Source organism: Amborella trichopoda, chromosome 5, assembly GCF_054954075.1.
Source record: "Amborella trichopoda isolate Santa Cruz 75 chromosome 5, AtrichopodaSantaCruz75HAP2 v2.0, whole genome shotgun sequence".
NCBI classification, from domain to species: Eukaryota; Viridiplantae; Streptophyta; class Magnoliopsida; order Amborellales; family Amborellaceae; genus Amborella; species Amborella trichopoda.
The window spans coordinates 2,022,219-2,047,677 of NC_142340.1; the positions used below are offsets into that span (position 1 = coordinate 2,022,219).

Sequence of the window (25,459 nt, forward strand, 5' to 3'; positions counted from 1 at the left end):
ATGTTATTATTCTTTACTTTTCTTTTTGCTTTATTTGTCCTGCTCAATTTGTGGTAGCATTTATCTATTTCTCATTTCACTAACTACATGCACAATCTTGGGCTATCAGCACTGGCTATTGAACTTCAAATCCTAAATTATCCCTAGAAAAAGAAGAAAGAAAAATTATTAGTTAAAGGTTCTTGACCCCTTACAAAATCTTATGAAGAGACAAAAGATCTGGGTTAACACCAGAAGGGCGACTTTCTAACTTTGGTTTCAATTGGATATTTGCAGAATATTTTCAAAAATACCTAAAATCCCTATGTTCAAGAAAGGTTCCCTAACAATTAAAGGCATTTTAGTAATTTGAAATGAGTAAACAATGTGACTACCTTCATTGGGCTGAAGTATTAAAATGCTCCTGAGGCATTTAAGCTGTGCCACAAGTTTTAGGGCAGTGCACAGTCATTCCGAGGATGCGTCCGAGGATGGCATTCTCGGACCGCCCATATTCTCGCTTAAGAATGAAGAAATGGGCTTTCCAAAGACAGAAACCTCAGTTTGCTCCCTAGACTAAGCAAAGCTCAGTTCTAGAGGGTCTAAGGTTCCCAACCTTAGACTGCACATATTCTCATTTAGGAATGAAGAAACACGGCCCTAGGATGGGAACCGAGACAGCTCTAGATGCTTACTTTTGGCGTAATCCAAGGTTCTCATCCTCGGTGTTGATAATCATAGATACCATATATTGAATTTCATATCTTGTATATTACAAGATATCTGCCCATATTCTCATTTGGTAATGAAAAAAAGGGTTGTCCATATTCGCATTTGGTAATGAAGAAATGGGTTGTCCGAGGATAGAGATTGTGAATCTCTTCCTTGACTAACTGGGCACTACCCATGTCCCTATTTTGAAAAATGTTTAAAAAACATTTAAATAGTTGTCTAAAGATGTCATCCTTAGACCAATAAGCAAGTTTGAAAAAAAATACAAATTCACCGACCTTCTGCATAATTGTCGCCAAAAATTACCCCATTTTGCATTTTTCTTTTTTTTTTTTGTGCGTCCGTATCTAAATTACTCTAATCTGCTTTACTAGAGAAACATGTCACATTTATGTACCTTTCTTCCCTATTAGTGGCCTTAGAGATAGATACCATCGATGTCATTAAAGTGGCCAAATAGGGGGGAGACCTGTAAAATAACATCCCTCTCTCTCAAGGAAAAATCAATTTGAGGAAGTCTTATCGTGTGCCACTCTTTAATCTTTCACTACAGAAATCGTGACCTATATGTGTCATTTTCCTCCCTTCTTGTGCTGTTGGAGATAGATGTATTCCAAGTTAATCCATTGTCTAAAATTTGCCAAAGATGGTGGGAGCCTCGTAAGATCTCTCTCTCTCTTTCTAAAACACAAAGTGTGTATATGGTCACGTGTGCGAGTTAAACTAATTCTAGAAGGTAGAGTTCTAGTTGGTACAAAATCGCATCTCATTAAGGGCGTGTTTGATAATAGGGAGAGTTCAGACTAGTACTGGACCATCCCTAATGCTCTAGCTAATCTGCCATTTGATAATGGGGATTAGTTATAGTTATCGGGGATCAGAATCCCTCTATTCTCAAGAAATGAGGATGCAGTAAAACTAGGAGGAGGTGGAACTCCCTGGTTATTGCTTCTATGGACCCAAAAACTCCCTTAAACGACCACCTTTTCCGCCTAACAACCACCTCCTTCACCGAATGACCCCCCCCCCCCCCCCCCCCCCCCTTTCCTTTATAGGAGGTTATCAAATAATGTATTTTCCGTCTCTACATCTCTATACTTCATGAAATGTAGGAACCCTAACAGGTAAGAGACATCTGACTTTTAGCACCAAAATATCCAATCTCATCATTCTAGATCCTAATGTCAATCTGCCCCAAATAATCCACTTTGGAGAGAGGAGATATGTTGATGCCCTTGATGCTTGCAAAGGAGACACTTGGCAATTATTGATAGTGATACACTTAGCAATTATTGATAGTGATATATTTGGGTTGGCTATTGAATATGTTTGCCAAAATGTTGGAGCTTAATGTGTTTGAAGAAATAATTGAATATTACATATGTTCATGTGCTCGTCCTTGTAGAAGACATAACAATCCACCGACCTAAACAGAGACATCGATGGTTAACTTTCCAAACATCAACCAAAATAGTGCTACCTCAAAAGGGACCTCAATAGTTTGTTTCCCAATTATCATACAAGATGACAATACATCAACTCGCATGCCTTCGAATATTTCTTGCTTAATCCCTTCTATAGGGTGGCAATGGACCTGGACCCGACTCAGGACCCAACAGTAGGCCCGACCAAGGTCAAGGTATGGGTCCAAAAATTGGACCCAGCCAGTCGAGTCCGGGTCCAAATCTTGGTCCCAAACACTATTCAACGCCAAGTCCGGGTCTGAGTCTGATCAAGTCCAGTCGAGTATGGGTCCGGGTTCGTGTTCGGGTCCCACATTATGTTTCAGGTCCCAATTTATGAAATATATTTAAAGATCTAAATATTTTTATTTTTAGGTTGGTCCAGTCGGGTCTGGGTCCAGTGACTTTGGGTCCCAATCTGGGTCTAGGTCCCATAATATTTTTTCAGGACCCGACCCGACCCGTTGCCACCCCTATCCCTTGGTGCTGCTTTCTCAACACCATGGAGGTTGGTCATTTTTCTAAAAGGTTTTTTCTTTTAGAAAAATTCTTTCTTTTTCTTTGGGGAGTACATATCTTTGGCTTGCTGGACATCTAACCCAATGTTATTTCTGAATATCAAAAAACAAAACAAATAGAGTAAATGTACAAATAGGAGCTAATGAGGGAAACTATGCCAGAAAAACTCAATGGGATGAACGGTGATGGAGAGAGTGGAATTTATTTCATCCTAGTAGACTTTCTTTTTTTACTAGGAATGTTTGTCCAGGGTTTCTATCCCTGAACATGGAGGGATAATATATTCACTTTGTTTGACTTAAGTGGTTCAAGCAAATAACGGTTATAGCCTGCTTCCTTTGGGTTAGGTACAAAGATTTTATTTATTGAGAATTCTTGTTCAGCATTCTAAACCCTACATCGTAGGATAATATTAGTTCGCTAAAATTGAGTGCCTCGAGTAAAATGATAGTTTTACTGCTCCTGTTACAAGGTTAAAAACCAAAACTCATTTTTTTTAGTTAGAAATCATTGTTATCCTAACCCTAAACAAGTACGGATATTTATGTTATATGACTGAAGTTACTAAGTACTGCCAAAGCACCAAAATGCCTCTACTTGTTTGAATTAGGGTTTAGAATTCAAAATAAGGGATATAACTAAGAGAAATTTTTTGACGTACTTGAGTGAAAGGAATTCTCTAAACGACTACCTTAATGATTTTTCCGTTTGGTTTGACCATTTTCGTATATTTTTTGGCTCTTATTTTAATAATAAATCTCTACCATTTTTTAAAAATAAAGAAAAAGTTTATATTAGGTTACAACCTTAAAATATGGAATTAAAGATGCACCTTAAAAATTCGTCAGGTTGTTTTAATATTGAAAAGCACTCTAATTGTTTATCCCAGACATAGTACATCTTACAATACAATATCTAGACCGCCCATTTTCAAGATTTTCATATATTTATCTACTTGATTTTAACCATTTTTTGAGTTTAAAGTTTAATAATTAGATATGATAAAATTTGGAGGTGCAGCTTAATTGGATTATTTAAGGATGCAACCTTATAGAAACCACACCCTTTAAATAATTGGTTAACTATAAGACCATTTATTCATGGTACAAAGATATCACAATTACCCATCGTCGTCAAATATGAAATCTGACAACTATAAGTGTGTCACAGAGTTTGAAGTTTTCTTTTTTTTTTCTTTTTTTAAAATGTGATCGTAGGCTGTGATACCCCCAATTGCCTGATTTCACATCCGCCTGCCAAGATTGATTGCAACATACTAAATGGTCCTATTAGGTATATTTCTTTAATATAATAGCATGTGCATCTTCTCTTTTATATAGAACCTTTTTTTGTTTTTTTAAGTAATTTAGGGGGGAAGACAGCCCCTACCCATTTTTTCAAGTAAATTAAAAGTTAGCTTTTGATGGTGTTAATGGGATGTTGTTGTTGGTAATGGGATCTATAGAACCTCACCTCCTATAATTTGTGAATGCATCATCTTTTTGCTAAAAATTTGTGCATGCGTTAGCTCTTCTAAATTGTGCGTCCTAATTATTTGCGTGCATTAACTCTCTTTACTCTTTCTTTAATTTCTTTTTCTCCTTCCTTATTTATATGGAAATTATGCTGCAGAATTAAAAATTTCCTGATATTAAAGGTAGTTGATAATAACTCTCTTATATATACTCTTTTGGGAAAGAGTCTGCCTCTCTGTGCTGCTTGACTACTGGAGGCACGTTTGGTTAGTTACATATGTAAACACTTCACAGGAAAAGCTTTTGTAAATATTATTTTCACCATGTTTATTAACACATTTAAAAAGTATTGTGGAATGAATTACATATATCTCGTAACTTGTTTGATATTTAAATATATTTTGTAGATATATTAAATCTATATATAAAATGTTTAAATATTATGATTAAAAATATATAAGTTATATTTATTTAAATTCTATTTAAATATTATAAATTAAATATTTTTTATATATTTTTATAATAATATAAAATATTATATTATATATTATATTATAAATATCTATTACATAAATAAAATATATTATATAATAAAATATGTTATGCATAATATATACAAAATAAAAATATATTATATAATAAAATATGTTATGTATAATATATACAAAATAAATATATATTATACATAATTTAAATATTTATTAATGTTATAAATATGAATATATATTATATTATAATATACATAAATATATATACTGTATTAATAGATCATATAAATATTATATATCATATACATGGGATAAAGTTCATGTAAGGTTGCAACCTTAAAATGTAGAATTAAAGATACACCTCAAAAATCCATTGAAAAAGGTTGTTTTAATGTTGAAAAACCCTCTAATTGATCATCTTGACATCGAGATGTATGAATATGAAAAAAAAAAATAATAATAATAATAATTTTGAGTCCTAAAAATAGTGCATCTTGCAACACATTATCTAGACCGTCCATTTTCAAAATTTTCACATGTTTATAGATCTACTTGATTTTAACTATTTTTTGAGTTTAAAATTTTATAATTAGATATGAAAATAGATTTTAACATAATCCTAAGAATGTTTTACACCAAAATTGCATGTTATGATAAACTTTGGAGGTGCGACTTAATTGGATTGTTTAAGGTTGAAACCTTATAGAAACCACACCCATATACATAATTAAAAATATATATATGGGATCGTCAATCCATATCAACGATTTACCATTTCATGATTCCAATCCACTTTCCTGAACAGTCGGTTCACCCAACTGATCCAAGTTTTAGACCACTGCCATCAACAATCGAAGAGTTGGATCCTGTTAAATTTATATATTGAATTTAGGTAAATAGGTATTTTCTACATACTTAAGGGATTGTATACAACAAGGCCATTTAACTTTGATATAAAGAAGTCACAATTACTTATAACCATCCTATGTGAAATATGATAGGTTGGGTGTCTCACAAGGTTTGAGAAAATTTCTTTTGAAGTTTGAGCTTCCTTAATGAAATAAATACAATCAACCAACTTCACATCCATTGGTGAAGATTAATTTTTACTTGTGCTAAGGATTGATAGTCTTATTGTATAAATATTTTTTTACTTTAAAAAAAGAAAAATATTAGAAGAAAACTTATGGCCCTAGGGATTTGGATAAAATAAATAAATAAAAAAAAAAAAAGGTAGAAGTCAATGAGGATTTGGGCCCGTACCCTTTGGTGTGAATGAATTTTTGTACATGATTTTAGTGATCCCAAGATTGTATTTGCCCATGAAATTATAGAAGGGAACCACCTCATTTCCCCCTTTTTCTTCTCAACGTATTTACAGCCAAAAAAACAAAACCCTAAATTTTCTGTCCTTTATAAGAGATAGTCTTTGGACCATTCAAGCTTGTCAAATTGACCGATTTTGTCTCCCTCGTGCCGTTTATAGTCATGGATCAAAGGGGATAAAATTGGAAAACAATAAAACCGCCATGGAAGCTATTATTAGTTAAGTTACACAAGGACCAACTCATGGTGAAACCAACTATCAAAAAAGTTCCTATTAATCCAGGTAATTGCAGGAATGCCCATCAATGGCAAAAGGCACTTTTTATGAATTTCAATTATCGAGATGACCAAAATGACCTCTTGATATTTTGGAAAGCATGGCCCAATCCTAAAAGAAACTAAATGTAAGGAAAATCAACAATTGGCTCGTTAAGAACAACAAAAAACAATAATAAATAGGAAGAATATATAGAGTGACCATTTACTTTAAGTATAAGAAGGTCACTATCACTCATATTTGTCAGATTTTAAATCAGATGGTTGTAAATCTAACTGTTATATCAAACTTAGTATTACTGAGTTACTTTTTCTAGTGATAAAAATGTCTAGAACATCATTTACCCAAAAAAAGCACCAACGCAAAATTATCCATCCTGATACCTTCAGAAAAGGTAAAAATATCTTCAAATGGGATTGCAAGTTGCACCCATATTCTGTAAATAAGAAGAGCAAAAATGTTTATACAAAGAATACCTTATGCATCAAAAAAGCAAGACGCACTTCAAAAACTCATTGAAAAAGATTATTATGCCGCTTGAAAACCTTCATATTAGTAATCTCGACCTCGAGATATATGGACATGAAAAAAAATGATTTGAAATCTTAACAATAATGCATCTTGTTATATAATATTTGGACTGTTTTTCAAGAATTTAAAATATATATAGATCTACTCAATTTAGGCCATTTTTTAAATTTTAAATTTCATAAATAGGGGTAAAATAGATTTTTGTAATACCATCGCATAAATTTCTATCATGAAAACTACATCTTCTCATTAGATTTGGGGGTCACTTTTCTTATTTAAGCGCATTGAACCATACCCTAATGAGAAAAATTAGGGTAACAGCAAAAACAAACCACTGGTAAACTACTGGGTAAAGGACAATTCGGTCAAGCCCCCAGGAAAATACAAGCCCTTCCCAACTAACCCACTCCAAGGGCATAGGGAAAACCCAACAAACAACGAGGGCAATCCCCAAAACTCCCATATATAACCATCCTCCCCTCCAACTCAAAAGGAGGAAATAGAAGGTGGGAGCAAACCCACCCAGGCCTGCACCAGCAAGCTTGGTGTGGTTTATTTCAACCCTTCCATTCTCCCTCGTTTTACCCCTATTAACCCCTAACCCTCGTTCTAACCCCACAAGATGTCTTTCTCTTTGAGAATTGCCCTATGCCTTATCCCCCTCATAGGGGTAGTCTCACCATTTCCCTTTGCCTTTCTTCCGTTCCCGAAGTTGCCAGACCTGCCAGGTTTGCCCCCGAACCCCTTCTTCCCACCGGTTCAAGATGCACCAAGCCCCCCAGAACCCTTCTCGCTACCAGTCGAAGACGACCCACAGGCAAAACCGGCTAGAACCGAACGAATGAAGACTGACCCGGTTTACCCAACCGATTTTGCCGGTTCTTGGGAGCTGGCCAGCGCTAACACGGGGATATCTGCAATGCACGTGCAGCTGATGCCAAGTGGGAAAGTTGTGATGTTTGATGCCTCAGTTTTTGGGCCGTCGAAGATTAAATTGGACGGAGGGAGGTGCCGAATAGATAAAAGAGAGAGAAGGAAGGGCAACAATGATTGCTGGGCCCACGCGGTGGAATACGATGTCGATACGGCTGCGGTGAGGCCTCTGATGGTGAAGACGAACACGTGGTGCTCATCGGGGGCCCTGGGGGCCGATGGACGGCTCATACAGACCGGAGGTTTCAATGAAGGTGAGAGAGAGAGAGGGGGGTTCTCGTATGTCTATCTTTTGTTACTTTCTTACGATAAAAGCAAAGGTTCTGCATTTGCATGGACGATAAAGCTTTAGAAGCACGTACCTTGCCAGCTAGTGGTGCCCGGCCGGGCCAGGCCCTGTGGGGTGGGGTCATCCTTGACCCTAACCCACTCCATGCTTGGCCCTAGTCTTATTGCGGACCAGACTGGCTTAGGTCCTGCAAGGCAAAACAAAAAAAATATGCAAATAAGTAAAAAAATAAGGGTTGGATCGTGCTTGTCTTAACCTGACTCCGGCACGACCCAAGCCCCAAGTTTTTAGGGATGGACAGGGATAATCGAGTTTGGAGCTTTCAAAAATAGTATTGATCAGGATACTTGACAATAGATGGTAATAGTATTTTACAAATATATGTTTTTAGAATTTAAATTTTCATTTTGAATCATAATTGTTGAGGTCAAAAAAAATCAATTTAATATTTTTCTATACACAATTTTCGGCTTAATTTAAGCCGCAATTCCAAATTATCAGGCCTAACGTAAACCTTTCCCTTAGATATAAAGAATTACAGCAAGGAAAATGTTTCAAAGCGATAAATCCATAGGCGCACGTGTTTTGGGTGGTAGAATCAAAACATTGGGTGTGATGAGTGGTCAAGTTTGCCGGCCACTAAATTACTTGGACTTTTAATGCATTTGTGTACAAGCTAATGTTCTTTTTAAAGGTGCCAAAATACGGTGGGGCCCTTGTCTTGTGTGGTGATCGTGTAGGACCAAATTTAAGGAACCAAGCTGCGCGTTTGGTTTTTTTACGGTAAGCAGCACCTAATACTTTAATCATCATTATTATTTTAATTATTTTTAATTAATTGGAGTGGGTTACATGAATTCTGGTTTTTCATTCTGTTCTATTAAAAACCATATGCCTAATGTTTTAATCAATGTTTTAAAAATTGACGAGTCAGAACTATCAAAGCCACCAGTGAGCTACTAATATGCGTGTTCTAAAACCCCTCAGTTCTCACTAGTTAGTTTTTTATTATTATTTTTATTTTTCAATAGGAGAAACCCTCGGGCTCAAGTGGTTATAAGTCCAATTGGCGCCACCCACTCGATTTTTAAAACACTGGTTTTAATTATATGGTCATGATTAACATAAAACCCATATTAAATCCATGCCATATGTGTCAAAAAAAACAATTTGTCATATGTGCCAAAAAAAAAAAATTTGTTTATATCATGCCAAAATATTATTAGTTTTTTATGTTCTTGCATGACCATATCATACATTCACAAACCCTGTTACAATTATAATTAGGATCCTCGGGATGTATCCTCTAGCCTATCAACAAACCCAATAAATTATAAAAATAACTTAATGCATTCTCCTTATATGTTTGAAAAAAAAAGAGAGAGAAGTCCTAGAATAAAATGGTAAATGGACGGTGTAGATCTTGAACATTTATGGGACTCAAAATCTTGAACATAGGCGGTGTAGATAACGTGCTGCAAGATGCACTATTTATGGGATGTAAAATCTTTTTAATTATTTATTTATTTATTTATTTATACATCTCATGTCGAGATGATCGATAAGAAGGCTTTTCAACATTAAACAACATTTTCCGATTGGATTATATATATATATATATACGTCTCGATGTCGAGATGATCAATTAGAGGGTTTTTCAACATTAAAACAACCTTTTCTTATTGGATTTTTGAGGTGCATGTTTGATTATACATTTTAAAGAGCAACCTTGTATAAACTTTTTTCCTTTTTTTTCCTTTTTTTCTTTTTTTTAAATGTCAGGTTAGAGGTTTGTTGGTGTGCTTATTTTGTGATCTCACAAGTTCATCTTAAAAAACATGATCCTTCACTCTGCACCTTGCACCATCCTTTCTATCCTATTTACCGACGATTCTCTTCTCTATTTTCTTCTTGTGCAGGGGGGAATGTTGTTCGATTGTACGAATCTTGCAAGGACTGTGATTGGGTAGAGAAACCGAATTCTCTTTCCGGCCAGCGGTGGTACTCCTCCGACCACATCCTCCCAGACGGCAACGTGATCATCGTCGGCGGCCGCCGGAAGTTCAGCTATGAGTTCATCCCGGCAGAGGGAAATTCTGAGCTCAAAGTCTATGACCTCCCATTCCTCAAGGAGACGACTGACGACGTCGAGAACAATCTCTACCCTTTCCTCCACCTCTCGACAGACGGGAACCTCTTCGTTTTCGCCAACGACAGGTCGATTCTACTGGACTACAAGAACAACCGCATAGTCAGGACATTTCCTGTATTGCCAGGAGGCTCCAGGAATTACCCGGCCTCAGGCTCTGCCGTGCTCCTCCCAATCCGTTTGAGAGGCCGCGAGAATCTCATCCCCTCGGAGGTCCTCATCTGCGGTGGTGCCACCCCTGAATCTGCGAGCCAGGCGGACCGGGGAGTATTTGTCGACGCGCTCGACACTTGTGGAAGGATCACCATCACAGATCCTAATTCGCAATGGAAAATCGAGCGAATGCCAAGCCGCAGGGTCATGGGGGACATGCTCATTCTCCCGAATGCTCAGGTGCTTATCATCAATGGTGCAAAGAGTGGCACCTCCGGGTGGAGCTTTGCAAGAAACCCTAACCTCAGCCCAGTCCTCTACAACCCGAGAAACCCCAGGAACCAGAGGTTCCAGACATTGAACCCAAGCACCATCCCACGCATGTACCACTCATCCGGCGTTGTCCTACCGGATGGGAAAGTTTTGATCGCTGGTAGCAACACAAATCCTAAGTATAATTACACATCCCTTTATCCAACAGAGCTGCGGGCCGAGAAATTCTCACCGCCCTACCTCGATCCATCTTTGGCAAGCCATAGGCCAAATATATTGACCGAGCTAATGCCGAAGGCCTTGGCCTACGGGGGAGGCTTCAAGATCCAAATAAGCCTCTCAGACCAAATTGTTGCAGACACCGATCTCAGTGTGACCATGTATGCGCCGCCTTTTACGACGCACTCATACTCGCAGAATCAGAGAATGCTCGTGTTGAGGATGAATGATGTGGAGCAAGTTGCACCCGGGACTTACCAGATCTCAGTGGTGGCACCGCCCTCAGCGGTGGTTGCACCACCGGGGTATTATCTGCTGTTTGTGGTGCACTTCGGGGTACCCAGTGAGGGAGTGTGGGTACATATCAATTAGATGACTTTGGCTATGGCTTTGGCTTTTGGATTGCTGGTTGGGTTTTTTTTTTTTCATTATTACTTCTTGCATACTGATTTATTCTTTATACATTTTAGGGGTCTTTTTCTTTGATTCATTCCCTTATTGTTTCTAGGTTTTCTCTTTTCTTTTTTTGCTTTTTTTTTTTCCTTTTTTTTTTATTTTTTTTAGTGGAGCACACTGGAGTTGGGTTTGTATATGTAGCTTGCATATAAACCTTTCCTCTAATGAGGTGTTTTCTATTTCTCAATATCTAATTTTTATTCTAATTATTATGATTTCAAGTATGCTCTGGAGATTGGGATTTGCTTTTGCCTACTAAATAAAATTCAACATTTAAATGAAAGAGAAAAATTATTGGGAAATTTACTGACTTTCTTGTGGAAAATGATATACAAGCATTCAGAAAGAAAGGACAAAAAGTAGGCTAGGGATGTTTGCTTTTTTGGGACAAGCTTCCGAGGGTTTACACTCTTGACCTCCCTCGTACAGACTCGATGCTCTAGTCCCCTCCATTTGAGCTCAGAATATGTGAAAATTATGGGTTTTGTCTGTTGCTTTTATGATTCTTTTATTTTGTGAATTTCAATTTGTTTGTTTTATGATTCTTTTATTCTAATCCACCGAGCATTTCACAGTGGATTTTGTCTATTTAACCCAGTATGGACTGACCATTTCATCACGAGTAAAAGTATTTTCGGTTTTTTTTTTTTCGGGTGGGTGAGTAAAACTATCTTCTCCTTTGCCCATTTGTGAATAGTTTTATGAAGGGATATGTTATTAGGGGTGGCAATGGACCCGGACCCGATTCAGGACCCAAGGGGTAGACTCAATCTAGGTTTGGGTGTGGGTCCAAAAATTGGACCCGGCAGGTTGGTTCTGGGTCCAAGAACACTATTTAGGTATGGATCCAGATCCAAGTCCGGTAATATTTTTTGTGTCCCAATGTATTAAATATATTTAAACATAGTTAAATACATAGATATTTTAATTTTTTAGTCCGATCCGGTTCCGAGTTCGGATCCCACACTATATTTTCGAGTCCGATTCCAGTGAATTCGGGTTCCATATAATTATTTTTTTGGGCCAGGTCAGGGCCTGGCCAACCCCATTGCCACCCCTATTTGTTATGCTTCAGTTAGCATAAATGGGGCTTCTTTCTAAACCCACTTATTTGGGGAAAAACTACAAAATGCCTACAAACCTACTGAAGAAACATGGTGTTCACTTATAAATCAATGCAATATCTTCAGCATCTAATTTCACATCCCACAACCGAAGGCAATTGTGACCTTCTTTGTCTTATTGTTTTTTCCAAAAGAAATTAGGTCTTTTGTTAGACCTACTTTTTTATGCCTTCTTTCAATAAAGGAAATGTACATCATAATCATGAAAATCATGGGAAGACCAATGTTCTTAGGATCGTTGCAGTCCATTATTTTGATCGACGGTGTTGGAGCAACAGTGGATACACCAGAACAAGACAAAACCCCAGTGTTCAGTTCCACTTTTTCTTCATCATCGTCCATCCAAATGGTGGGTGGCGATGCCCCCAAGTACTATAGTTTTCTCCATAGCTCATAGGTTTACAACATCTTTCTCTTAAGCAGGCGTTTTTTTATCATAAGCACTATTTGCTTTTGGAACATGATGTTATCAACACCAGATATATGGATAAATGGAAGGGATGATATTTCATGTACAAGCTAAGCACAAATTTTCTAGTTGCATCTTCACTGTCTCAACCATTATAAATGCTTCAAATAAGGTTCAACTAATCATTGGTTTAAAATCACCTAGTCGATTTAAAATCGTCTTAGTTCAAACTTACAAATTCTAGAATTTCTTTAATCTAGTATTTTTTAATTATCTGTCAATTTTTCATATTTAAAATCCCCTTATCCGACTCACACACATCCGAGTCCGACAAGGGACTTGGACTCGGAACGTTAGCGAGTTAGATGAGTCGGAGCATGAGTTTAACTTTTTAACACTAAAATTAAGTTACAGTGGTTGTGAATTACCTCTGAAATACGGGACTAATGCTTGTGATGCTCTACAAAAGATTAAGATGCAGCAACTCAAAAAGGTTTTATGTGTAGGTTGTATAAGTTTTATGTGCAAATCTCAAATATGGGAAATTATCATAAATATACATTAATTTCTATCTAATTGGAAAAATACATTTAACTTTTATAAACTTCGTCTACACCCTTTTTTTAAAATTTTGGCATTGTTTTTTACCAAATTAGCTTTAACGGTAGTCATATTACAGTACAGGCCCTATCATAAAGTACCGTAATGCGATAGTCGTTACGATAATATGTCTATTGTGAAGGCTATTTTGGTAAAAAAAAATCCAAATTGAGAAAAAAATGGTGTAGGCGAGGTTTATGAAAGTTGAGGGTTTTTTTTCAATTAAACAAAAATTAAAGTATATTTCTGATAATTTCCCTACATATAAACCTATAAGATGTGGTTAGCATATGGCCAAGCCCATACATGTAGAAATGCGGGCTTGGCAATAAATATATTTTTAAGATATAATTTGATCCTAACTTTTAGAGAATATATAATCTTCAACATGGAGATCATGAATATAAATAAATTTTAAAAACTAAAAATAATAATTATATGAAGAAAATATTTGAACCGTTAGTTGCAATTGTTTTTAGATGATCCATCTAAACACCCCACTGTTCAACTATTAAACATTTTACCCTTTTTCTACTATTCCAAGTCAAAATCAATTGTATTTTAAAGGGCACTTTAAATTTAGATAAAACTATAGAACACGATGTTGGTGACCCACCAGACTCACGTATTATCATGCAGTCCCTTGTCTATCTTGTGTCCCATCTGTAAAATAGATATCAAAAAAAAGTTACATCTACTAAAAGTTAAAATGGACGGTGAAGAAAAGAATTCTAAAAATGACATTTTTTTGAAAAATAAATTATATCATTGTCATGGTTGAGATTATCGAACCCTAAAATTTTGGATCGAAAATACATCTTTGAGATATATTTTTTAGGGAACCCGCACAAAAATAGTATGAATCGGCCTACTTACCACACTTTTCCGAAACTATTTGGGTAAACATAAGTGAATTTTGACAAATGTCCCTTTTTTTAATGGGGTAACTAAAAGAAATATTGCATGGAACTAAACTTCACATATTAATTGCTAAAAGCTCGTCTCTATTTCGTCATCATCATCGTCAAAGCTTTTTCCAACTAATTGGGGTCGGCTTCATGAATCTTAATCCGTTATTTTGCTCTTTTATGAGTCATACCCTCAGTGAAGCTATAAGTCGCCATATATTTTTTCACTACATTCAACTATGTATTTTCGAGCCTACCCTTTGTTCTTTTTAAGCTTTCTACTTTAACTAATTTACACCTCCTAAGAGGTGTTATACTGGGTCTACGCCACACATGGCCACCTCGCCTAAGTCTATTTTTTTTTATCTTATCGTCCGTTGGTACCACACCTAAAATGTTTCGAATGTATTTATTTCAAATTATATCCCTTTTTGTCTTGACACTCATCTATCTCAACATCTTCATCTCCGCTATATTCGATCTATGGGTATATTATTTCTTGATCGCCCAAAATTCCACCCTATATAGCAAAGCTAGTCACACAGTTGATGTATAGAACTTGCCATTCAGCTTCATTGGTATGTGGCGATCACATAAAATTTCGGTTACACATCTCCACTTCACCTACCCAGCTCTAATTCTATGTGTGATATCTTCTTCAATATCTTTATTTTCTTGGATTTTCAACCATAGATCTCGATAGTATGCTCTTTTTTATATTTCCTGACTGTCAATCTTCTTCCTCGTCTCTACTTCTATTATTATTAAACTTGTAACTATATACTTCGTCTTAGTTCGGCTAATTTTAAAACCTTTAGATTCTAAAACATCCCTCCAAAGTTCTAACTTTGTGTTGACGGCGCTTTGAATCTCATCAATCAAAATTATGTCATCTGAGAATAACATGTACCATGATATCTCATCTTGCAAATGCATAGTTAAGTCGTCCACAACTAAAACAAAAAAATATGAGCTCAACATTAACCCCCTGATGTAAACCTATTGTTACAAAAAACTCATTGTCTCCCTACTAATTGTTCGTACACTAGTTAGCGCTCTATCATAGAAATATCTCACCAAGTCGATGTAGTGTTTAAAGACTCATTTCATTTACAACATCTACCAAATCAAATCTCAAGATACTCTATCATAAGCTTTCTTTAAATCAAATATCAATAAGCTCTTAATGGAGTTTATCTCTCTTTAAGTGTTTTTCATAATTCAAAATAATAATAAAAAGCGATGTTTGTTTGCATCGAAAACATAAAAAGAAAATATTTTGATAACGTGATAATCAATCGCAAAAGTGGATTAATCATCTACTTATAACTGATTGTGCAAAATATTCACTAACTTTCACTGAGGGAATTGGGGCGCGAGATGACCCGAGCACAAGTCGAGTCCCAACAGGAAAAAAGAGCAGGAGTGTGAACCGTCTATTTATGAACAAAGCAAGGCAATCCCTTCAGGGCCATCCGAGACCTGGAAAATAATTTAAAGCCAACTCATTAATTTTCTAAGGGAAATTTAGATATAAATCTTGTTTTATTTATTTTTCAATCATTGGTTAAAATAGAAAGAAAAAAGTTTATATAAGGTTGCAACTTAGAACTACAAATGCACCTCAAAAATCAATCAAAAAATGTTGTTTTAATGTTGAAAAACCCTCTAATTGATCATCTCGACAACTAGATATAAGAATATGAAAAAAAATATCGAGTTCCATAAATAATTCATCTTGCAACATATTATCTAAACCATTCATTTTTAAGATTTTCATATGTTTATATATCTACTTGATTTTAACCATATTTAGAGTTTAAAATTTTATAATTAGATACAAAAATAGATTTTCAAATAATTCTAAGAAAAAAATTACACCAAAATTACATCTTAATATAAAATTCGGAGGTGGGCCTTATTTGGATTGTTTAAGGTTGCAACCTTAGAGCAACCTCTATGCTTTTTCTTCTTTTTTTTTGAAAGCTAAGGGTAGTAGTGGGTTAGCAATTTTTAAAAGAAAACGTTTATATAAGGTTGCAACCTTAAAATGTAGAATTACGTATGCACCTCAAAAATCCATCGAAAAAGGTTGTTTTAATGTTAAAAAACCCTCTAACTGATCATCTCGACAATAAGATATATGAATATGAAAAAAAAAAAAAAAAAAATTTGAGTCCCAAAAATACTGCATCTTACACATTGTCTAGACCGTCCACTTTCAAGATTTTCATATGTTTATAGATCTACTTGATTTTAACCATTTTTGGAGTTTAAGATTTTATAATTAGATATGGAAATAGATTTTCAAATAATCCTAAAAAAATTTTACACCAAAAACATTTGCTATAATAAAAACCACACCCTTTTTTAAACCGTTGATAGTTTTCGACAGTGGTCAGCTTTGGTAAGAATGGAAACTGAGGCTAGTGGCTGAGTCACAGGACCACCTTGACCTCAACCCCATTCCTAATTGACAACCTACAGGTTGGATTAAGGAAGACAGACCCACATTTTGTTTCATTTGAGTAACATCATTGATTTTGGGCCTGGACATGGCCAAGACCAGTGTGAGCCCAGCCTAATACCCTAAAGGGCCAACCCATGTAGGGCCACAGTGGGCCCAGCACAATCCTGGCCCTATTCTTGGGCTAGGTGGCCTCCCCTAGGCAAGAGATATCACTTACTTCAAAATTCATAAGGCAAAAAGAAGAGGCAGGATTGGGCCGAGGCCATGAGGCTAAGCCGAGCCGGGCCAAGATCCATGGCCAAGACCTAAACTCGCTTAATCCCAACATTGGACCTATATTCTAGGCCCATGCCAACCCCTTGGACCAGATCCAGTGGGCCTAGCTCAACTCGAACCGTTCCAGGCATGCCCAACCCTGCCAGGCTCATTACCACCCACCCCTGGTTTTTCGTAAAAAATAAAAAAAAAAACGTTTATAAGCTTGTTAAGGAAGAATAAAGTTTTTTCCTTTTTTTTTTTTTTTATTTTTTTTTTTTTTTGTGCTTTAGTCATTGTGCTTCCTCTCCACTAATTTCAACCAATTAAAGCCTACCTACCAATAACTAGCAAATTGCGTATCACGTCGAATGAGAAAAGGCTAGCAATCAATTGTGACCCCTCCCTCTCATCGTCTCAAGCACGTACTCGTTGACAACCACAAAACTCACACTCTAACCTAGTCAACCCCACAAACCTTACATTCCAAAAGGCATCCTTATTTTCATTGAAAATGACAAGATACCCTTACCTTGCCCACCTTCAAGAGATCAAGTCTTGGGCATATCCAAACCAGGCAAATTACATATGAAGAGAGAGAGGAAATGGGTTTTTTTGGGGATGTGGCCACTATTTTAAATTGGTGTGGAATGGATCTTGATATCAAGGATTTTTTTTTCAGTTTCATATTAGGCAAAAAGCCCTTAAACACCTTGATTTCACACAAAATGGAAAAATACATCTAGTTTCCAAAAAAGCCAGAAAGCCACTAAATATTGGAGTGTTCTTGTCATTTGTCTAAATGATTTAGGGCCTCTTAATCGTCCTCCCTAATATCAATCCATTGGCATACCCTCCAGGAAAATATTCACTGGTTTAGGTACCATCCTTTCAATGACCTCATGTCCTAATATGTCAGAAGAACTTAGTCATTTTATGTTTAATCAAATATGGAAATTAAAATAAGCAATTAAAAAAATGAAAAACCAGGTCCATTCATGCACCCTGCACCACCATTTAAGGTACATACACGTTAGAAAATATAAAATTAAGGAACCAGTTCATTGGTTTGCTTGCACTATATATATGCATGCCTCCATGTGTAAAAAATGAAGCTCAAATTCAGCTCTGGTGTTCCCCTCATTTTGAGCATTGGAGAAGAGAAATGGCCAAATACCAGCTTTTGTTGTTGGCTTTCTTGTCCCTGGTTGCCATGAAACCCCAAATAGTTTTCGGTAATTTTCAGGAGGATATGGTGTTTAATTGGGGTGCACCACACTCATCCATTTTCAACAATGGACAGAATATGCAGCTTCAACTTGACCGTTATTCTGGTAAATTTACCGTCTCTACTCTTACAATTGGGTTTCCTTTAGGGGCCATTTGGATCCCTCTATAAAAGAATACGTGAAAAAATCTATTTCCTTTGAAAGATATTTATTGAGAAAAGTATTTCATAGTGTTTTGAAGCTCATAGAACACTTGGACTTTTCCCATTTCAAGAAATTACTGAATATGACTCTCTCTCTCTCTCTCAAATGGTGTGGGTCACTCAAAGGGCGGGCAGGTCTGGTTCTTGAGAAATATATCTCAAGGGTGAGAGATTTTCACTGACCAAGCTACTTTTTCATTTGTTGCATGGGAAAGCGAAGGCCAGGAAATCTAAAATGTTCATGCCACTATACAAAATAGTGGAGTTCCATGAGAAACCAATTTTGTACCTTAGAAACTAGCAGCATTTCATGGGAAAGCGGATTCCAAGATATATATTCTATTGGAAATGTGCTTTATGAATAGGGGCACTACATAACCACATTTGTATCCCCAAGGTATTACACGTCCATCTTAAGGATGGATGTACAATGGTCGGTCCATAAAAGATAAAAACCAATGGTATAAGAAAATTTTCAAAAAAGATGATCATTTTTAGTTTCTAAAGTTTTTATTTTGTTTTTCTTTTGTTTTACGATATTAATGATCTCCATGTTAAAGGTTATATATACATAAAAAATTAAATCCAAAATACATCTCAAAAATGGGTCATAAAAGAGGGATGTGTATCTACAAATGAGTCCTAGGGCTCACAAAAACTGTCTCATGAGAATTTATTAAGTACTTTCATTTTATGGGACCAAATAGCTTGCAGGGGACCAAATAGCATATTGAGTCCCACAAACAAATCGCCTAATTAGGGTTGTTTTTATGAACTGAAATAAGTCAATACATCTTTGATTCACCTTTTGATCAAGTTAAGGCAGACGACAATTTCGAGACTTCTCGACCTATCAAATGGATGGTCCGATCTTTAGATTATTATTTTTTTTTGGCTCCAAACCATGTTTTTTTTATTTTTTAAAGGAAATTTACCAAACTACACCTAAACTTTCCAATTCATGGTCGTGACAGGTATTTTGAAATTAAATCAAAAGATATTGGTAAAAGATTAAATACTTGGTCCCCTATGTGTATTTTGATAGGTCTCCCTTCGTTTAAATGATCGTGGAGATGATACAGATGAGTTGTCTTTTGGGTTCAAACAGATCCCTCAGGTTGGTTTGGCTGCATGACCAAATGCACATTTTGATCCCGTAGACCACCAAAAAATTTCCCTACATTTAGTTCTCAGGTTTATAAACATTTCATATAAATATTTCATATTGTGCTTAATTCATCTGACATGGAATAGCTACCATATTTTTCAAATTAGGAAGATTTAGTGTGAGAATAGCTAAACATATTTTTCAAATATTAGGAAGATTTTCACATAAATTTCTTGTGAACCATGCCTAGTTACAGCTTTTGACCATGGAGAAAGAAGGGGAAAAAAAAGGGAATAAACACCAATTTACAATTATATTTCAACTATAACAAAATTCAAATCCTAGACCTAGCAACTGAGCCAAAATATATTCTGCTGCCGCAGGATTACATTGTTCAGTTACTCCTTCGGATAAAACCCCATTTAGGATTAATTTTCGGACCCTAAATTTTCAGCATGTAACCTCTTCAACTCATAGACTAACCTCCTTCACTTATAGACTAATCTCAATTAAAAAATTTTAAACAAAAAATCCTAAATACCCTATCTATACACTTGAAAAAAAATGTCTCAAGATTGAAAAAAATCTAAATAACAGATTTACAAACACCGGAAACGGAAGGTCCAAAAATTGTGTTACAAGATGGACATTTTTTAGGTCGAGTCCATCAAATTTGAGGTACAGTTCTATAAAGCCCGGGCCTCGGCGTCACCCCCTTTTTGAAAACTTGTGGACAATTACGAAATCATTTACCATTTCGTTTTTCTTTTTCTTTTCTTTTTTTCTGATTTTGCTGAGTTCAAATCATTAACCACTTGAGTAATTGTACTGTAATATTACAGGGTCTGGAGTTCAAACAAATAAACAGTTCCTCTTTGGTAGCATTGAGATGCACATCAAATTAGTGCACGGAAACTCAGCAGGCACAGTCACCGCTTATTATGTAAGCCTCTCTCTCTCTACGTGGAGTGATATCAAAAACTGGAACAAGGACCTGATTCGGGGTCCAATTCCGATTCACCCAGTCAGACTTGGGCAATTCCTAAGCCAAACTGGGTAAGGTTTAATGAAAATAAAAATTAGAAAACCAGGATATTTAGGTGATTCCCGAATTAGAAAACCAGGAGATTTAGGTGATTCAAGGGGTTTTCACCCCAGGATAGGCAGATTCTTGATCCAGTCTGACTTAGTGATTACCGAATTAGACAGGTGACTTTTGATTCACTGCTGAAAAGTGTGACAGGGTGAAGACAATTATCATTCAGTACCTCTCCAAACCAATTTTCATCCTGTTAAAACTCAATTCCAACTTATGAAACAATGAAAACCCTCCAATGCACCAGGTTTCAATTTCTACAGCATTGACCAGACACTCAAAAACCATGTTATGCGGATATTTAGCAGTTGAATTTTTTTTGTCAATAGCTCTTGATTCACCTTGTGATTGATTCAAAAAATAAAAATTACAAAAGAAATCAATTTGAACTCTCAAAAACTTTAGACCTCATCATCGAATAGGCAGAGATGGCCCTGAGATGAAGGAGCTGCAATCCAACAAATTGACGCTGTTTTGGAGAAATCGACCAAAAAAAAAATACAGAGAGAGAAAAAGTTAAGTCCTTTTTCAGGCCCCAGTGAGTGCAAGGTAATTTTAGTCCTCGTTTTCTAAATATAACTTTTATGTCTCCTCTTCATAGATTTACCCTTTGATCAATGAATTGAGAAAGACTCACTAGAACATGACATAAATATAACTTTTATGTCTCCTCTTCATAGATTTACCCTTTGATCAATCGATTGAGAAAGACTCACTAGAACATGACATGACCCAAGTGGTGCATCCAACCTCTCTCCATCACCATTCATCCATTGTTAGGGCCAAGATAGAAATACAACCAGAGACTTCCTATAGCCATAGAGCGCAGAACGTTTGCCCTTAAGAATGCGTCCGCTCCCCTCTGTTACAGTATGTTGATTTAAAATTGAGGTGGCTTCAACTATATGCTCTAATTAGGTCACCATGAATGTGCAGTGCTCATCTACAGGCCCTAAGCATGATGAAATCGACTTTGAATTCTTGGGAAATTCAAGTGGGCATCCCTATATAATCCACACAAATGTTTACACGCAAGGTATTGGCAGCCGGGAGGAGCAGTTCTACCCATGGTTCGACCCAACTGCAGACTTCCACAACTACACAATCCACTGGAATCCTAGTCAGATAGTGTATGTTCCTCGACTCAATGGTTTCTTTTATGTGTATCAGGGGGGTGGAGAGAGAAAGTATTTGATCAATATGTTCATGTGGGTGCACATGCGCACGATAGAGAGACCATTTGAGTCTATTAGTTCATGATCAAGATCTTTGGATTTTCTACTAGGGCCTAGTTCATAAGTACCTTCATAGTCACCATTGCCATCACCATCATCATCTGTAATTTGTGACTTTTCTCAGGTGGTTTATCGACGGACTGCCCATCAGGGTTTTCACCAACAACGAAGCAATCGGGGTGCCATTCCCTAACGAGCAAGCCATGAGGGTCTACTCAAGCATATGGAATGCAGATAACTGGGCCACAAGAGGTGGGCTTGTCAAGATAGATTGGACCAGAGCCCCCTTCATAGCCCGGCTTAGCCGGTTTAACCCACGGGCCTGTGAATGGACTGGGCCCATAAGCCTGACGGCTTGTGGCTCCAATTCCCCAGCTAATTGGTGGACAAAACCAACTTATCATAAGCTAAGTTACAGCCAAATGGGTCAGCTAAAGTGGGTCAGAGACAATTTCATGATATATGATTACTGCAAGGATACAAAGAGGTTTAATGGCCGCATGCCTAGAGAGTGCTCCAAACCCATAATCTAAGGACAGAAACCAGACCACTCCACAACAAGAGACCAATCTGTTCATTGGATAATAATAACCCTCATTTTTCATAAATGAGTGAAATGGCCCCATTTCCAAAGGTCAAAATGTGCTTATGGACTGTTATCAGTAATCCAGAAGCAAATGAAGGAAACGTTGGATAATTTTAGGGGTCATTTGGTTTTTCTTTTATTCGTTTACTTCCGTTTAGTTCCAATTGATGAGCTTTCGGTTCCAGTTGGTGGGCTTTCAGTTCCAGTTGGTCGGATTTCCCATCATTTTGCTATGCAAAGAAGGATGTAATAAATCTCAGAATTGTGGACTTGGAATTAATAATCTTATCTGTGAATTGATTTAATTGAATTTTTTATTATATTTTTTAGTGGCTCATGCACAAGATGCTTGGGTGGTAACTTTTTTATGCTTTGGAATTTTTTATGACCAAGAAGCACTAGTCCACAAACGGCCAATGTACTCCATCTCTTCCTCTCTCATTTCACAAAGCCCAGTGGGTTACTTGTCATTGTTGGTCCACAATTTGATCAACTTACAACTGTGAGAACGTACTCTAAGAAGTAGGAAGTACTTGCTATTAGGGATCTGGTAACTATCTATGTGATCCATACTTTCCATGCTTATTCAACCAGAATTTAGATATTTAACTGATGATTACTTCAACCCTCAGAGCACATTCTTCAAGGCAAAGACCAATGCAACAATGTAACCCAAAAGGATATTCTACCACCAATAAAGTGAAGATGGGCTACCTTAAAGGTTCATCTGACTCATCGTCATGACTATACCTTGATAAATCACACTAAATCAACCCCTAGAAGGAGTCTATCAAGAAATTTCACTGCGATATGTCACACTGTCGATCACCCTTTTAAGCCCCTAAGCTAACAGCTACTAGAGGCATTGATCAGCACAACGAAACAATCTATCAATAAGGAGGCTCTAATTTGCATTCAGCAGCCACATCCAAACCCTTCTTACCTTAAGGTCATCTGCCGCTGGCCCTACTATCGGATGGAGCTTAGTACCGGGCTTAGCTCTTCGCCCTGAGCTCTGCACTCACGGCCGCTACCCGAAGCTATCGGCCTGAGCTCACGGACCGGCCCTATCGGAGCGAAGGCTATTGGTAGGGCCTGATTTCTCATCATCCTGAGTCGGCCCGATATGGGTGACCAGGTGGGAGGAATCCTCTCTCGAACAACCGCGGGCCCCACACGCATGTGTATGTGTGTGTGCGTGTAATGCAGATAAGAGAGATTTTAATCGACAAAGAAGGACTCGAACACCTACCTTATCGTTTTGGGCTCGGGGGACATGTTCGGGCGATTCACCCTCTTATATCATCTCGAAAGCGCCTCCGGCTGTCCTTATAGCGCGGTTTGAACTCGGCTACCTCATTTACTACACAGCACTCGGATCCACACAATAACAATGGTCTTCAGGTCAGGGTATACCTTTTGGGATTTCCTCCTATTGGTAGTTATATGGTGGGTTGAGGGGTCTACCCTAGGGGTTAGAGTAACAGAGAAAAAGAAGAAAAGATAGAGAAGAAAGAACAGAAAAAAGAAGAATGAGAGTGACTTGGTGGAGGGTTTTTCTTTTAGAGGTAAAAAGAAGAAGAAGATGAGAAAGAAGAAATGAAGATATAACCCGAAAATTGGGCAGCCTCCCGGCACAACCTCTTGCAAGAGGTATTATTGGAGACAGGGAAAAGTACCAGGCACGAAGCCTTGGTACCTGAAGGATTTGGAAACTGGGGTTACAAGTCTGAGCCTGTAACTATGTCACTAAACCAAAAAGCCCCCTAAAAAAGTGTGTGAGAGAAAGAGCGAGAGATGAAAGCCTCTCACAACTTGAGTATTGTGTGACTCGGTGGTTAGAGTAGTGGAAGGGTTAGAACTCTAAAGAAAGTTAATTCAGAATGACCCCAACCCGAGTGATCGAGTGTAAGAGAATCAGTGTATCTTATGACCTGACTTCACTATACGAGCTGATGGTTAGAGTAGCAATCCGAGAGTTAAAACCTAAGGCACTATCTCAGGATGACCCCGACCTGAGTGTTCAAGAGTGAGAGAAGAGATAAGTAAAGAGCGAGAATAACAAAAGAAAGATTAGAAGTAAAGAGATGGGGCAAGAAATAAAATGTAATGGTTTTTAGAAAGAGAATAGAAGAATTTTAAGAAGATGAAAATTTTTAAAAGAGAGGATACAAATTTAGAGAGAAAGATTTAAGAAAAGAGAGAGAGAATAAGAAGTAAGATGAAGAATTTTAAAGGAGAGGATAAAATTTTAGAGAGAGAGAAAATTTTGTGTGAGAGACAGAGAAAGTTTTAAGAGAAGAGAAGGGTTGAGAGAGATAAAGAAATAGAGAGATGAGAAAGAGAAAGTAAGAGAATAGAGAAAGGAGAAACGAGAGAGAGAGAGAGAGAGAGAAACTTTAGCAGAGAGAGAGAGAGAAAGTCTTTACAAAAGAAAGATTGAGAGAGGTAAAGAGATAGAAAGATGAAAGAGAGTAAGAGGATGATTGAGAGGATTTAAAAAAAAAAAAAGAGATTGAGAGATTTTAAGGAAAGGGAGATAAAGACGAGAAGAGAGAAGAGAGATAATGAGGTTAATGAAAGAGAGAGAAACAGAGACGTGAAAATAGAGAGAGAGGGGTTGTTCGTGAGAGAGAAAGAGAGATTGGGAGCAGTGCTGCCCATGAGTGTGTGGAGAGAGAGAGAGAGCTCATGAAATTCTCTCTGAGTGTGTGGAGAGGGAGACATATGAGGGATTGAGAGATTGGGTACGTGAGGAAAAGAGATGAGATTTGAGAGAGAAAGAGGGAGAGAAAGGTGGCGGGATAGAGAGGGAGAGAAAGGGTGGTTTACATGAGAGAAAGAGTTAGAGATTAGAAATATAAGGAGAGAGAAGTATTCGAGAGCGAGAGAGATATGTGAGATGGATTGAGAGATAGAGACGGAGTAAAGAGAGAGATAAAGAGAGACCGTGAGGGAGTAAAGAGAGAGAAAG

At 37.0% G+C, this 25,459-nt stretch overlaps 2 protein-coding genes across 2 annotated transcripts; both read left to right on the plus strand.

Annotated features, from left to right (window-relative positions):
- The first annotated feature begins 7,285 nt into the window (after positions 1 to 7,285).
- LOC18426704 (glyoxal oxidase-related protein) lies at positions 7,286 to 11,483 on the plus strand. Its single transcript, XM_006833346.4, has 2 exons — positions 7,286 to 7,977; positions 9,932 to 11,483. The coding sequence occupies exons 1-2, from the start codon at positions 7,413 to 7,415 to the stop codon at positions 11,176 to 11,178; spliced, it is 1,812 nt and encodes a 603-aa protein (XP_006833409.3). The 5' UTR covers positions 7,286 to 7,412; the 3' UTR covers positions 11,179 to 11,483.
- Positions 11,484 to 17,946: 6,463 nt separating this feature from the next.
- Positions 17,947 to 22,805, plus strand: XTH26 (xyloglucan endotransglucosylase/hydrolase 26). The gene is made up of 4 exons (XM_011622302.3): positions 17,947 to 18,362; positions 20,411 to 20,511; positions 21,601 to 21,794; positions 22,024 to 22,805. Exons 1-4 carry the CDS (start codon positions 18,119 to 18,121, stop codon positions 22,430 to 22,432), a joined length of 948 nt encoding a protein of 315 aa, XP_011620604.2. The 5' UTR covers positions 17,947 to 18,118; the 3' UTR covers positions 22,433 to 22,805.
- The last annotated feature ends 2,654 nt before the right edge of the window (positions 22,806 to 25,459 follow it).